At 40.3% G+C, this 14,172-nt stretch overlaps 1 protein-coding gene across 1 annotated transcript in view; it reads left to right on the top strand.

Moving 5' to 3' along the window:
- Positions 1-2,532: 2,532 nt before the first annotated feature.
- Positions 2,533-14,172, top strand: part of LOC140944962 (lysosomal-trafficking regulator-like) — a 57,129-nt gene continuing 45,489 nt past the window's right edge. The window contains exons 1-8 of the mRNA XM_073394070.1: positions 2,533-2,813; positions 5,223-5,314; positions 6,984-7,137; positions 7,749-7,842; positions 9,125-10,615; positions 11,058-11,217; positions 11,663-12,935; positions 13,395-13,613. Of these exons, the coding sequence (XP_073250171.1) occupies positions 2,721-2,813; positions 5,223-5,314; positions 6,984-7,137; positions 7,749-7,842; positions 9,125-10,615; positions 11,058-11,217; positions 11,663-12,935; positions 13,395-13,613 (3,576 nt within the window). The 5' untranslated portion in view covers positions 2,533-2,720. The remainder of the gene's footprint in view (positions 2,814-5,222; positions 5,315-6,983; positions 7,138-7,748; positions 7,843-9,124; positions 10,616-11,057; positions 11,218-11,662; positions 12,936-13,394; positions 13,614-14,172) is intronic.

Here is a 14,172-nt window from a genome sequence, read left to right as displayed (position 1 = left end):
GGCGCTGGCAAGCCAAAGAATGCTTAGTGCAAATATCCTGTGAGGGACGCTGAAATGCCAGGAAAATAACTCGCTGCGCTTGAACCCGGTCATAACTGTTCGCGAAGAGTTGACTTCTGAATTGATTTATGCTTTAACGGGAGCAAAACTATATTTAAAAGCAGACCTACGGTACTTATTGTCAGGAGTCCTTTCTTTAATGAGTATAAAAAATAAAATACATCTCTAATTATACGGGCGTTCTTTTGAAAATTTGCATTAAGATTATGTTTGTCCCTAACTGAAGTCTCATTATGGTCCTGTAAACAATGTCTTTTTATTGCTGTTTTGTTATCCATGTCTATCTTTTTATTAGGCTGGGAAAATTATGACAAGAGTCCCGGTAAATTTTGGCCGATGTTTTAAAAGGTATTTAGATAAAGGTATCGCTTACTTAGAGAACGTTGGTTATTCACCCGGAGGGGCTAGGGAGTCGCCAGAAAATATACCTCACTTAAAAGTTCTTTAGCTCAATTTATTATAGACTAGAAGTTAAAGTTAAGTAACACATATATACGCATCCCTTTTTGATTATGAAATTGAGTAAATAAAAAGAGAGAGATATTTAGGGTTATACGGCGTAACCCACAACAACCCCAAAAAGTGAAAGTGCAAGCGAGCGGAGGCGGGCAAAGCGGACTTCACAAAATAAACCACTAGCCTCTCCACCGCCACTTCTCTTGATTTAAGAAAATAATAATAGTAATGATAATATTATTAAAATAAAATAAAAGGAACGGTCCTGCTTAAAGATGGGGAAGCTAGTTCATGATATGGCAGATGGACATGCAAATTTGATAACATTGATGTTGGAAATCCTAGATAAAGTGTACGAGAAGCCGTTTTAATCAACAAAAATAGATGATTCAAGAAAAAAACATCCCCTCGCGGTGATCCTGGCATGTGCGGAGAGTCCTATTCGGCTAACTCAATGTTGTACCCAATTCAAATCTCCAGGGGTTAAGATTTTTTGTGTATTGTATTTGCATTATAATGTGGCATTCCGTGACATTTACGTGATATAGAAGTTCCTAAAACAAAGCGTTTTATTCCCACAGGGTTTGAATTGGGTACAACTTTGAGTTAGCCTATTCCTCATAACATACCATATTATGGGCAGTTTTCTTTGTCCCTAGGGAAAGCCCTTACATTCTCTCTTATAAATTCAACCTAGCTGAATACGGACACCCGTTACAGCCGTAAATGCAGACAACAGACATTTATATCTTTAATTAAAAAAGCCTACCTCGCATACTGCAATGCCGGATCCAGATCTTGAGATAAAGGGGGGAAAGGGGCGGTTATCCGGACCCTTAGAAAAGAGGGGGAGGGGGAGGTGTCCAAAAAAATTTTTTTCGGACCTTCGGTCCTCAGTTTGGCCTAACAATAAGCCGGGGGGGACATAATAAGCCCTTTCACCCGGGGGGGGTACTGCCATATATGGGCTATATGGGTATGTGCCGCTGTGAAGGGTATGGTTTTCAAGCAGTTTACTCTAGGATAGGGTATATAAATCAGAGCGTTTGGGTCTAGAATAGGGTATCATTTTTCAGGAAACTGATCAGTTGGTTGAAGATTTTATCTAGACTGGGGAAACAGCTACTCTAGGATAGGGGGATTTTGGGAGTTTACTCTAGTATAGGGTAGCAAAATTCAGCTGAACTAGCTCTGGTATAGGTCAAGGGTTCCAGGGTCCCAGCGGCACATCCCCACCCAGAAATTCCTAAAGTGCCCCCCTCCCGGGCCCTTTCAGTTGTAGGCCCATTTACCTGCAAACAAACAAACAAAAAATACATCCGATTATAAGCCCCTCCCCCCGTGTAAAAACCATCCTTAAGCTATTATTGAAATTAATTCCCTTAATCATTGTTACGTTTTGAAGCTTTATTAAAAACCAGTAAATGCAAAACGCATTTTGATAACTGCCATAGTTTGTTTGCTCTTGATTCGATGCGCTTTTTTAATTACGGTTATAAGGATACAAGGTTTATAAACCTCTCCGTTCTGATAAGCCCCCCTAAAACCCCTTACGAAGTTGTATAAACCCAGGGTATTGTTCATTGTCAGCTGTGCGGCTATAAACCGTTCCCTTTTGAAGGTGAAGAACCCTCAGGTGAAAACATGTCGATTTTCCCAGATCGTGAGAGTTCGTCTTGAATTCTACACGTCAATTTCAGACTATTTTGGCATCAAACGAGCTACGCAGAAAACGGGGTATAAATGAGCGAATTTTGAGTGTAAACATGGTCATAGCCCGCGTATTGACGAGTTTTGTAAAGGTCAGAGTTATTTAATTTGACGATTCTATAAATGTCCTTTCTTAATATTTCTTTATTTTTTTTCCTAATAAAAAGACTAGACCGGAAGTAGAGAGTTGTCTGTCAGCGGTTTTCTCGGTAGCGCCTGGGTTATTTTTGTAATGTCAGCTCCTGTGTCAGCTGCGATTTGCGATTTGAGCTCGTGTATCAAAAATACGATTCGAATAGAAGGAAAACAACTAAAGGCTTTTTTAGACTGTACTTTTCTTGCCTAAAGTGCAGTTAACATGGGAACTGAATGCTGGATGTTAAGAATCGTGCGGCCTGTTATATTTCAAGATGTTGTCGTTTTCTCACCTTTCTTACAGCTGTGCGTCATGACAACTCAGTTTTAAATAGGTTATTCCTTGCTCCAAACGGACGATGACGGGCACGAATTATGACGAGGATGTAGCTAAACGTCTCCGAGGGCTTTGGAGTTCGTTTATGAGCTACACTTCTCCGGAAAATCAACAGGTATTTCGTTGCAACAACTTTGTGCCCTCGCTAGTAAATTGTAAATGTTGAATATTTGAAACCGAAAGGTTGAAATTCTATGCTGTTTCTGGTAATATGTATTTAATTGTATTGTGTGTTAGTAACTAGGGTTATGCTATCCGTTTTGTTCTATTTCAATTTTTAGCAATTAATGAATGAGGCTGAGTAGGATATGAAGAATAATTAAGCAGATCTAGGAGGGTGTTATCCACAGCCCGGGGGGGGGGGCTTGGGTATTTTTTGGGTGGGTATGTGCCGCCCGGGACTCCAAAATGGCACCCCGTTCTAGAAAAAATTTCCCCTAACATTGATACCCCGTTCTAGAAATGGGCCAATTTTTTATACGCCGTTCTAGAATTCGCCCTACAACTGATACCCCGTTCTAGAAATGGGCCAATTTTTTATACTCCATTCTAGGGTGCAACAAGAGTTCAGGGGTTTGCTTGTTAACGCATTGAATCGTATTTTTAAAAGCAATCTGTCCTTGAATACTTTCAAATGGCTGCTTACAAAAGTGGAGCTTTCGTGCATTCGAAATATTATACCCCGTTCTAGAAAACGCCTCTGAAATGGATACCCCGTTCTAAATCAGGAGCTTCAAAATCACGACCCCTTTGGGCAGCACATACCTGTAAAGGTAATGTATTGGAGTACCCCCCCCCCCACCTTCCAAGATCTGCTTAATTCTTCATATCCTACGAAAGCCGAATTCATTAATTGCTTTATTATTCATTCAAAATAATTCCTAGTTTAAAAACATAGCTAAAACATGCTTACCTGCATTGATGTTAAGTTTATCTTCGATAGTGTACGTTTAGGTTTGTCCAGCTCCACAAATATTCTCCAAATAGTAGATGTCGCCCTCCTAGTTGTCTTTTTGCTGTTTTTGCTATGTTTTTAGCCATTATTTCGCCTAGTTCCACCCGTAGTTCTTACTCTTGAAAGGAGTGAAGTGTCCACCATTTTCAGTGTTCCGGCCAGAAATTTCTGCTTGAGGGCCAAAGTGGCCCCTACAACCCATTTTTGGGGGCCAGATATTTCAAGAAGGGGCCAATGTACCAGCATCTTTCTAATATGCAAAAGAGAAGAAACAGTTGGAAAGTTAAGGAAATGAAAATGGCAGTTTATTTGAAGCTGACATGGAGCATCCCTCTTTATACACAATAGAGGAAATCTTCAATAATAAAGCAAACAGTACAATCAGAATGTATGCAATAAAAATAGCAAGTAATTTTGTCATCTCATTTTCCACTTCACCGTCAAGATCTGTTTCTTTTCACTTCTTTTGAACTGCTTCGCCTCTATCCACTTTTAGGTTACTTACTGAGAAAAAACTTTTAATAAGCCTTGAAGATGCATTTGTCAGGTTTGGTAAATGCTAGTTTCCATATCTCAAACCGCCCTTGGATACCTTGTGATGCCTACACAAAGTAATTGCATATATGTGTACATATATGAGTGAGCCCTGACTGGTAAACGCTAGGTTTATCCTTATTCGCGACGCCATGATGGTTACCCATCAGCTCCTGCGATATTACAAAAGCCAAGTTGAGGCTCAGTGGTCTCAAGACCACTCAGGGTAAATCAGGTAAACTCAAGAAGATTCATTGATTGATTTTCACGTTGTGTACAAAGGTGCGGAGTCGTTGTTCTTTAGATTAAAAATTCTGTTTAATTTGAAAATTATTGTTGTTGAAGTAACAGAGACATTTTTAAGCCCAGGGAATTAAAGAAGGAAAGGGCCATAATGGCCCTTGAACGCTTTTGGTGGGGGCCATCTCTCGATCTTTTGTGGGATTCACGCAATGGCACACCTTGGCTGGAACACTGTATGTTAGTTTTCACAACAAAAACAACTCAACCTCGTCCCCAGGTCTTCTCGGTTAACCTGTAGAAGGCTGCATTTTTCATTCCTCTTTAAACACAAAAATTCTTCCAAATTTGGTCATCGGTAACTGGTTATGGTGAATTGTGTGTGTGCTTTTAGCCAATCAGAATTGGGGAAATATTTTGAATGAATAATAATATGAGTTAATTATTAGTGTTTCGATTTTTGAATTTGCTTTGGGGGACCAGGAAATTAATATTAGTTTTTTTTATAGAAATCCTGCACCCTGTATTTGGGCACCCTGGATTTCACGTTCAGAGCACTGAGTTCCTTTCAGTTTTTTTAAGAGCACACCCTTGTTTAATTGCTCACAAAATTGGCCTTAACATGTGTTTTTTGTCCAGAGTGTGCTATTTTGATATCTCATGAGATGCCTTGTGTGTTATGTGATGGATGGGATTTAAAATGAATCACACCACTGTATTAAACATTAGATGTCTCATGAGTCATCAACCATGAAATCCAGTTTGCTTAGTGTTTTTCTCTTCCTTTACCTGTAGGACAAAAGAAAGTGTTTGGAGTTATTCATGGCAGAGTTCTTGGATGCTTATTATGGTGTTAAAGGAGAACTGAAGAAAATTTCCAACTTCGGGTAAGACTCGCCATGCGTCACAGAGAAAACTTAACTCTGGTTAAGTCCATCTGCAAAACAACACCAAAATCGTCATTCTTGGTTCCCACCTTTGTACCAGGCTTTAAGAACGATTGGCCTGTTAAAAAAGCCATTGTCAATTTGCCAGTTCAAACATGAAAGGAAATTCGAAACGCACTTCTGGTAATTTGTTGAGTCTGTTGGGGGCCCAGAACTGATTCTGGCAGCATTGTCTTGCAGATGTTATTAAGTAAAAACTGAGGTTAATTATGTCTGTGATGCAGGCGTGGTAAGAATTAATAACTCTGTATACCCAAAAGGATTCCTTTATCTCATTATATTGATAAAAATTATCTCTCCATCTTGTAATCTTGATTCTTTTTTTTACTAATGAGTAATCCCAAACCCCATCCTGTGCTATATTTTAAATAATGCCTTAAGGTGGATCCACATCCTCTCCCTTTTTCAAAACTGTACGAGGCAGTTGGATAAAAAACTTGTGGCAGCATGGTACATCTAGCTACCTGATAGGGTCGAAAACTGAATGGCTTATGTTAATTGAGTCAAAATTTTTAAAAAAACCTTTTTGTTCATATTTCAGATAATGTAACTTTCTGGATCTCAGTTCTTGAAAATAACTTTTCCTGAATCCCACTTCATTAACCCATTCGCCCCTGAGCTGCCGGCAACTGCCTGTGCAGATCCATGTCCCTTCTACCGCTTGTGTCATCATCAGTTTTATTGGTCAAGGACAACTTTGTCTACTAACTTGTGCAGAGTGTAGAGATCTTTCAAACCATACCAAAATGAGCACAATTCAGTCAAGGACACCAGAGAAAAAGGCAAAAAAACCATGTAACATTGACCTGAAAAATTCCATGAAAATCTTGTTCCACTACCCACCTACCTTTTCTTTCATCTAATTCTGAAATCCTAAGAGCTTTCCTAAAAACATTTCCCACCAAAATGAAGCCTACTAAATGCTCAGCAAAAAAGAAAAAAAAAAGGCAAGAAAAGCAAAAACAGAGGGGAAGAGAGAAAGCAAAAATTAAAAGTCAAGACTGCTGTGTCACTTTAAAACCCAAAATTAAACTATCTCGAAATTTTGGTTTCTGTGCATGCCTAACCTTTGCGAAGCTAGTATTTTCCATCTGGATCAGTGTACAACCCGTACTTGGTTTTATGGTAAGTTTTAGCTCTTTATAGCATGACAGTGACAAGAAAACCTCTCAACTAGCTCAAAACATGGTTTTCGTCAAAATTTCCAGGGGTGAATTGGTTAAATTGCCAAAACCCTTGTTCTGTTCTTTAATTGTCCTTATCACAAATTTCACTCCACCTACTCCCTGAGTTGTCCTAACTTTAACATCCCAAAAACTTTGTCACCAGTGTGGCTGGCCATCTTTACAAGGTCATCACTTTGTATATAGACTATAGAATTGGTTGGTTTAATACATTTTAGCTATGTTTATTAATTTATTAGACTCCTTGTATCCCAGAGTACACTGTATGAACTTTTGTGGCACTTTTTCTGGACAACCTTTTTTCAAAACAGTTGTTCATGTCTTGGGTGTTAATTACAGAACTATGCCAACATATGTATAATGACACATATCTCTCTATAACTGATAAAGTAATAAACAAATAACTTGACGATTTCTTTCTCTAGTGATATTCACAGTGTCAGCAATGTGTTAACAAGTGAGTTCCAGGCAGCGATTTTTCTCAAATGTCAGGATGAAACCGAACAGTCTTTAGTTTACTATCTTTGCCAAGGGCATGGCCTGCTGTTACTACAGATGCTCTGTATTCTTGCACATAAGGTATGGGGTGAGACAATTTATGTCATAAGATAACAACACTTCCGTCAAGTTAAATGTGTTCATCAAAATATTTATTAAAGAATCTAAGTCAGGTGATAGCAACTTATTTGAAATTTATTTGTATTCCTTCAGTGCTGCAGTGAGTTCGGCAGTGCAGCTTTATGTCACATGAGGTGAAAGACAGAGTGGAGTTTAGCTTCAAACGTTTTGTTTATTTTATTTTTGGGGGGGGGGGGGGTAGGGGGGGCTTTCTGGATAATCAAGTAGTATACATGTAGGAAAGAATACTGTTGACATTGTGGAACACGTTTTAAATGCCTTTGGGTGCCTTTTGATTACATTTCTTGTGCCTTAAACAACAATCTCATTGGTAATAATTAAAATTTACTGTATTATTAAAATATCTGTGTTGTTGCGAACTAGCTCTCTCTGCACTCTTTCCTCCCCCACGTCTTCAACCCCTTCGCCCACATCCCTCCCCTGCCCCCACCAAGAGAGAGCTTGCTTGAGGGCTAGTAAACTTGCTTTTGCGGAAAATGCAACATTGGAATTACATTAGGTTAATGAAAGTGAGTCTGGGCAATTTGTGTTCATTTTATTGTTATTTGCAGATTGCTGGATGCAGTTTAGACTTGGCTAATCTACTAGTGTCTCTTTTGCCAGTCGTTGTTAGAGTTCCTTTGCAAGATTATGACCCACTTTATGGTATTGAAATAAAGGTTTAAGATTAAATATGGTATATATATCACACAAGTATAGCTCTGCAGCCCTACACCCATGTGAAATATTTCACTAGATTTGCCATTATCATGAAGAAGGCAATTCAAATGCCTTCGGGTTGGAAAACCCCCATATGAAACTAGGTAGAAAAGGGACATGAACACCCTGTCTCACCTGGGATGTTCATTCCTAAAGCCAACATTTCTACCCATACAGTTACTTTTATGGTTGTGCGCCAAAGAAAATACTGTGTAAAAAAACAAACTAAGGCCTTCATACTGTGTTGACGACAACATTCTATGTCAAAAACTAAAGAAACAGGTAACAGGGTGCAGAGAAAGTCAGTTTTACAGCTTGCCAATTGGGCAAGCTGTAGCTCGCATGTACTAGTCCAAAATTTATTTCAACTTGCCCCAGAAACCTTTGGATGAGCAGGATTGATTACACAGTTTTTATGTAATTTGAATTCCTCAAAAAACTTCATTTGCCTGTCGGGCAAGTTAAGAACAGAATTCACTAGCCCAATGGCAAAATCCACTAGTCCTGGGCTATCGAACACTTTCTTTGCATGCTGGGTAAACTGTTAATCGAAAGATACACCCGACAGCTGAATTTGGGATCAGAATTTTAAAATGAGTTACATGTAGATCACTTGGTCTTGTTTGTCAAACCAAAAAGTTGAGCGCACATGTTCTCCTTTTCTTTTTCATTGCTGACTTTGTTTTTCGTGCATCAAAGTCATAAAGCAATATTTGCTGGTTTGTTTTAGTATGGTCTTCTTTGGGGGTCAAAGAAAGTTTGAGCCACGCCCAGGGGTGACATTGAATCCATTATCTATAATTTTTTTCCTCCATTATTCATAATCTATTTATGCTTCATACATGTACATCGATAGACGAAAGGAGTAATAATTTTGGGGTGCATATAAAGTGCACAAAACACTAGGACACAGATTAGTTTTGTCCAGGCGTTTCTAAGCCTATCCACATTAGGGCTTTTCTACGGCTTGTTATATACGAGACACCATGCAGTTCATTAGGGAACATTTATCATATGAGATAATTTGATAATTTTTGTTTTTTTATGAACCCTTAATAACTGTGGGCATCAGGAATGAGCAGTTGACCATCAATGTACGTGTATTACAGTAACTTGCTTACAAAAAATAATTGTTTAGCAGGAAAGGCACAAAAGACCTTTCCATTGCTATGAATCAAACTGTGAAATAGATCATCAGTTGATTTCTGTTCTCACTTTACTTGTCTAGGATTAGAAGTGGTGCTGACTGATTTTGACGAATACTGCCGTGACTCCAAAAGTACATCCAGCCATGCCAACCTTGCAAAGAAAATGATCGTTGACTTACGCCTGATGGGACACTACAGATTATGCACGCCTGTTGAAACGGGACGCACTATTCCTACACCTCAGGAGCAAGAACACTTAATTGATGAAGAGAACTTAAAGACACCAGATGTTCTGGCTGAAAGAGGACATAACGATGTGTTATTTTCAACGCAGGGGACGACTGGAAGCCCCAACAGCACAGAGGATAGCGACATACTTACCAGTCTGACTAGCGTGACCGACTTAGACAGCACAAGTACAAATGCCAGTGAATGTTCAGACATGGAATCCGTCAATGATTTTACAATAAAATACAACAAGGCTACAGCTCTTTTGAAATCACCTGGCGATAGTTTTGATGAGAATGACTTCAAAAGTCAAAAACTTAGACCCGTACTTTCTAGCGAGACACCTGCGTCCGAAGACAACCCATGCATCAACAGTTTTCAGCTGTCAGTTCTTCTTGTGTCAACACTAGAAAATCTGACGTGCCAGAGCAGTGCCAGTCTACATGATCCAAATTTATTGATGGAGACCTGTGGGCAGCTGATAGAGATTCTGCACTTATTAGGCGATGCAAAAGAAAACGGCGACGACGTCCTCTGTAACTGGGAACCCGGAGCTCTTATCGCAGTCCAACTTGTTATTCTCAGGACCGTGTTTGCAATTCTCTATACCACGTGCAAAAATCCAAAGGCGGCCAAACAGCTGTCCAAGTCAGTGTATGTTGGAAAGCTCGTAGAACTAATTTCCGAAGGGTGTCTTGACAAAGAATTTCTTTCAGTTCAGCAGCACCATGAGCTTGCAAAACTTGTTGCTAGTACTGCTAGTGAACCTGATAAACGGTCTTTTTCGAAATTATCCTCCTTGTTTTTGTGGAAAACGTTTCAGCAAGAATTACTCCTAGGCTGCTCTTTGCAAGGCCTTTTGCTCTTCCTGACGGCTTGCCTTCATCACGGAACGGTGATTAACCCGACCTTATTTGTATTATGCCAGGAGATTTTCGAACAGTTTTCCTCCAGAGGAGGTTTTGAATCTGTAGCAATTTTGCTTATAAAGCTTGATGAAATCTATCCGGAAGAACTAAACTTGGAAGACAAGGACGGAGAGAAGGGTGGGAAAATTGCATCCCCTGCATGGAGGATTAAGCAGCACGCAAAAAATCTGTCTAGAAAAATGGTGAAGAGTTTGGGAAAGTTGGTATCAGTGTTGAAGAAAGGGAAAAGTTGCTGTAAGACCTCTAGAGAACTGAGCAGTCGGAAGAATTCATTGGCAGGACTTGGTCGGCCTGTAATACAAGAGGATGATTATCTGATGTGCGAAACTTATCCGCAGAGCTCGGAGGTCGAGGAAAGCTCAGAATCAGCAGCAGACATGGAGTCTGAAAGTCAAAAACAGGATCAGTTCTCAGGTACGAATCTTGAAATTAACATAACTGTGAAAATGACCGCATAAACTCTTTTTACCAATTTCGCTTTTTCCTTCTCGCGGTCCACGCTTTTGACCTCCGTATCAATCACCCCTCCCCCCTACACACACGCCTATCAAGAAGTCTTACCCCTTCTCGATCTTGTGTTTCTCTAACCAAGTACTTGTTCCACTTCCTGGCCCTCTACTTCTCCTAGTCCTTTTAAGGCGGTAAACTCCTCTGCACTTCATTCTGAAAAGACAATTTGTGTGCACTTTTGCAATGTACAGGGCCTCTACTGGTAGCAGGTTTTACTCTGTTCAAAAACTGAAAGACCTCCCCTTTTGAAGTAAGGGTTTCATCTATGTCGGATTTATGATGATTTTTGTAGAATGTAAATACTGTAATGATTCGTACTGCAGGATGACTCTCTTTGACTTTTTAGATAACCTTTGTGCAGTGTCTAGACCTGCTGTAACTTTACTGACAGTTTTCAAGGAAAGCAGGAATCCTGAGCTCAGGATGAACTTACTGTCGTGCTTAGAGAAAGTTGGAATTTGCCACTGTGTCTCGCCTGACATTCTTGTTACATCTCTTCTGAGCAGGTATGTTTGCCTTTTATGTGTATGACACATTGTAAAGGTTACTATTAGTTGTTTTATAAAGTTTTGATCTACTTTTCCCTGTACCAACAAGCGTCAGTTCACGGACGTAACATGACGTTAAATTTTTATCGATACACTTGATGTTGCTTGAATACTTAAAAAATTCGAAAAGTATGAACGAGTTGTCTACTTCAAATGCCATCTTTACGAAACGAGAAGGCACAGAAGCCTCCTCCAAACATAAGTTTGTCGTCAACTACCGCGAAGGAAGTTTAAGAAGACAATCGTAGTGTACATAAAATTTGCAGTGTTTTGAAGACTGATTAAAGAGTGCCATATCTAACATCCATCACGTGGGTGATCACTCGCCCCCACTTTTCACTCTTGCTTTTAATTGGGATGAAACGTGTTCTGTATTTGTAACGTTTATTCATTTGATGTGCAGATTTCTTGATCAGCCCAAAGACCTTCAGTGCACCATTCTCAGAGTCCTCAATCAGTTAGTACTCACCGAAGTTGACATCGTGGACCAGAGCTATAATGTGCTGACATCACATTTTTCTCAGTATAAAAGATCACAGCGGTCTCGATCCAAGCCATCAAAACAAAGCCCATCCAGAAGCGACAGTGGCTTCTTCGCCAGTGACTTTAGTGCGGCTGGACTTGGCGCCCACGTAAGGGACATGGCCAAAGAAGGAAGACCTAGCTGGACTTGTCTCTCACAGTACTGTGCACTTGTCTCTGCGAAAGAAATCAGTGTGGCTCTTGAAGTGACTAAAGCGCTGAAACCTTTGGCCACTTTAGGATCAAAACAGTTACGGGAGGAGCTATTTCGCATTGTTGTTCTTCCTTGCATCTTGCGTTGTGATGGTGTCTTCACTGAAGATGTAGCTGAACCACTTCAGAAAATAAGAGCGAGGACTTTGACGGGTTCGTCTATTTCTGACTGGCAGGAGCGGAGACGATCTTTGAGAGGAAGTGCCTCTTCAGTTTTGAGCGATAATGATAGCAGTGTTTCACTTTCCAAAGACGTCAATGGAGAAGGTGGAATTTGCAAAGACGTCCTGGAACTTTTTATCTGTTTCTTGAGTCCGCTTCTTAGTAGTTCTTCATCACGGGAACTCTTTCTTAACTGCGGTGGTTTAAATGAAATGCAGTGCTTCCTTGCATTACCTCAGCTTCAAGAACCTGTTCTTCATGTGCTCGAGTATCTCCTCAAAATTGAAAATCGAGACCAGAAAGCCAGGGTTCTCCACCAGCACGTGGACGACCTAAGTGCTGGGTCGCCCGAGACGAGCAGTGAAGAGAAAAGTGACACCAAGCTTTGTTGCAAAAGCTTTCTGTCTTTGCTTCATTATACAAGCTCATTTGGTCAAGAAATTGGCAAATTGAGTGATGTCTCAGCTGAACTGCCTCGAAATTCCCCGTGCCATCCTGTCGAGTCTTCCTTGAGGGTCCACGTATGGAAATCTTGCCTTCAGCTTTTGATGTCGAATGAATTGTTTTGTGAAATGTTCCTGCAAGATGCTGCGTTGGTGCACGGTTATGATTTACTGTGCTACCTTTTTCAGTTCTTCCAAGAGTACTTCCCTTCAGAAGGAACCACTGCAGAAGACCAAGATGGCTTGCAGTTTGTGAAAGACCTTGTGAGCCTATTTGAGACCGTTTTGCCGATTTGTATCAGAATGGCTCATACTGATCACTGGCAAAATAAAGAGGTAAGGCGTTCAATAGCCCAGAAATCAGTCTAGCAGGTGTATTAGCGAGGTTTTCAGTAGTCTGCTCCAGGATTCAGATAGTATTGGACCAGTTCAAAATCAGGGGAGAGCAGGACACAGAAAGAGCTGGGAGGATGAATTAAGGGATTCTTCAGGCGTTCACTCCATTCGTCACCCCAGTTCCTCTCGCCATTTTGTTTCTCCTCCACCCTTGATTACAAGCCACGCAATTGGAACATGCTTCTATCCCTAGTTGACGAATATCTACTTCGTTTGTATGGAAGTTTCATATCCAGTTAAATACATTTACCTGCTATTCAGTAAGTGTATTCAAGTCGAACAGAATATGATTTCTGTTATCTCTGTTTAGCTGTCTTGTCAGGATTAATATGCTGCTATTTCCAGTAATGGGAAGATCGTTTATTTTGATCTCTGCTTGTGTTCTTATCCTTTTCGTAGATACTACCCAGCGTAGAACAACTGGTCGAAGAAGCAAAGAAAACAGTGGCTCAGTCTACGACTTTGAAAAGCCTCATTGATAAAGGACTCAGTAATTGCTTTCTTAAGGCGTCAATTTGGCTGCTGGATGCAACGACAGACACTGCTCAGATGGACAGCGTCATGAAACAAAAAAGGAATGAAATTTTGAGGAGGGGGAGCACTGAAGATAGTCAAGAGGTTTGCCTTTCTACTTGATTCCCGTAACGTAATGGAGAATTATTGGTATTGTGAATCCAGTCTTAGCTATACAATATAGACCACGTGCTGCCAGTTAGTAGCGGTTTTCGATTGGCTGAAAATCTGGCGCCATTTTTTTCGCTTACAAGTCGCTTGCAGGCAACTTCCCGGTTTTTTTCTCAGGAACATGTAACTGAAATGCGCTTGGTTTATTTGTCTTGATGTCTGCTTGTATTTTGATAAGCCGCGGGACATGTAACTAGTGCAAGTCTAGTTATGATCGCAGCGCAAAGCCGCTGGAAAGTGATTGCATCTGTGAAATTCACGATGATTGGATTCCGCATATTTTTCTTGGCGTTACTGACCGCTCTCCTGACATCTTTTGAAGTGTTTAACCCGTGATTTCCCTTTCTTGGTGGTTCTTGACGAATCACTGGCGCAGTTGTGATTGAAGTTTTTGCACTCCAAAAATTTACTTTGTGTTGCAATTTTTTCTGACGCATATAAATTTCTATTCGATTGTGCATGCAATCACTTAAGTTCTCCTCTTAGCGCACAC

The sequence above is a fragment of the Porites lutea genome, chromosome 7, assembly GCF_958299795.1.
Source record: "Porites lutea chromosome 7, jaPorLute2.1, whole genome shotgun sequence".
NCBI lineage: Eukaryota > Metazoa > Cnidaria > Anthozoa > Scleractinia > Poritidae > Porites > Porites lutea.
This window is presented reverse-complemented; position numbering and strand designations above follow the sequence as displayed.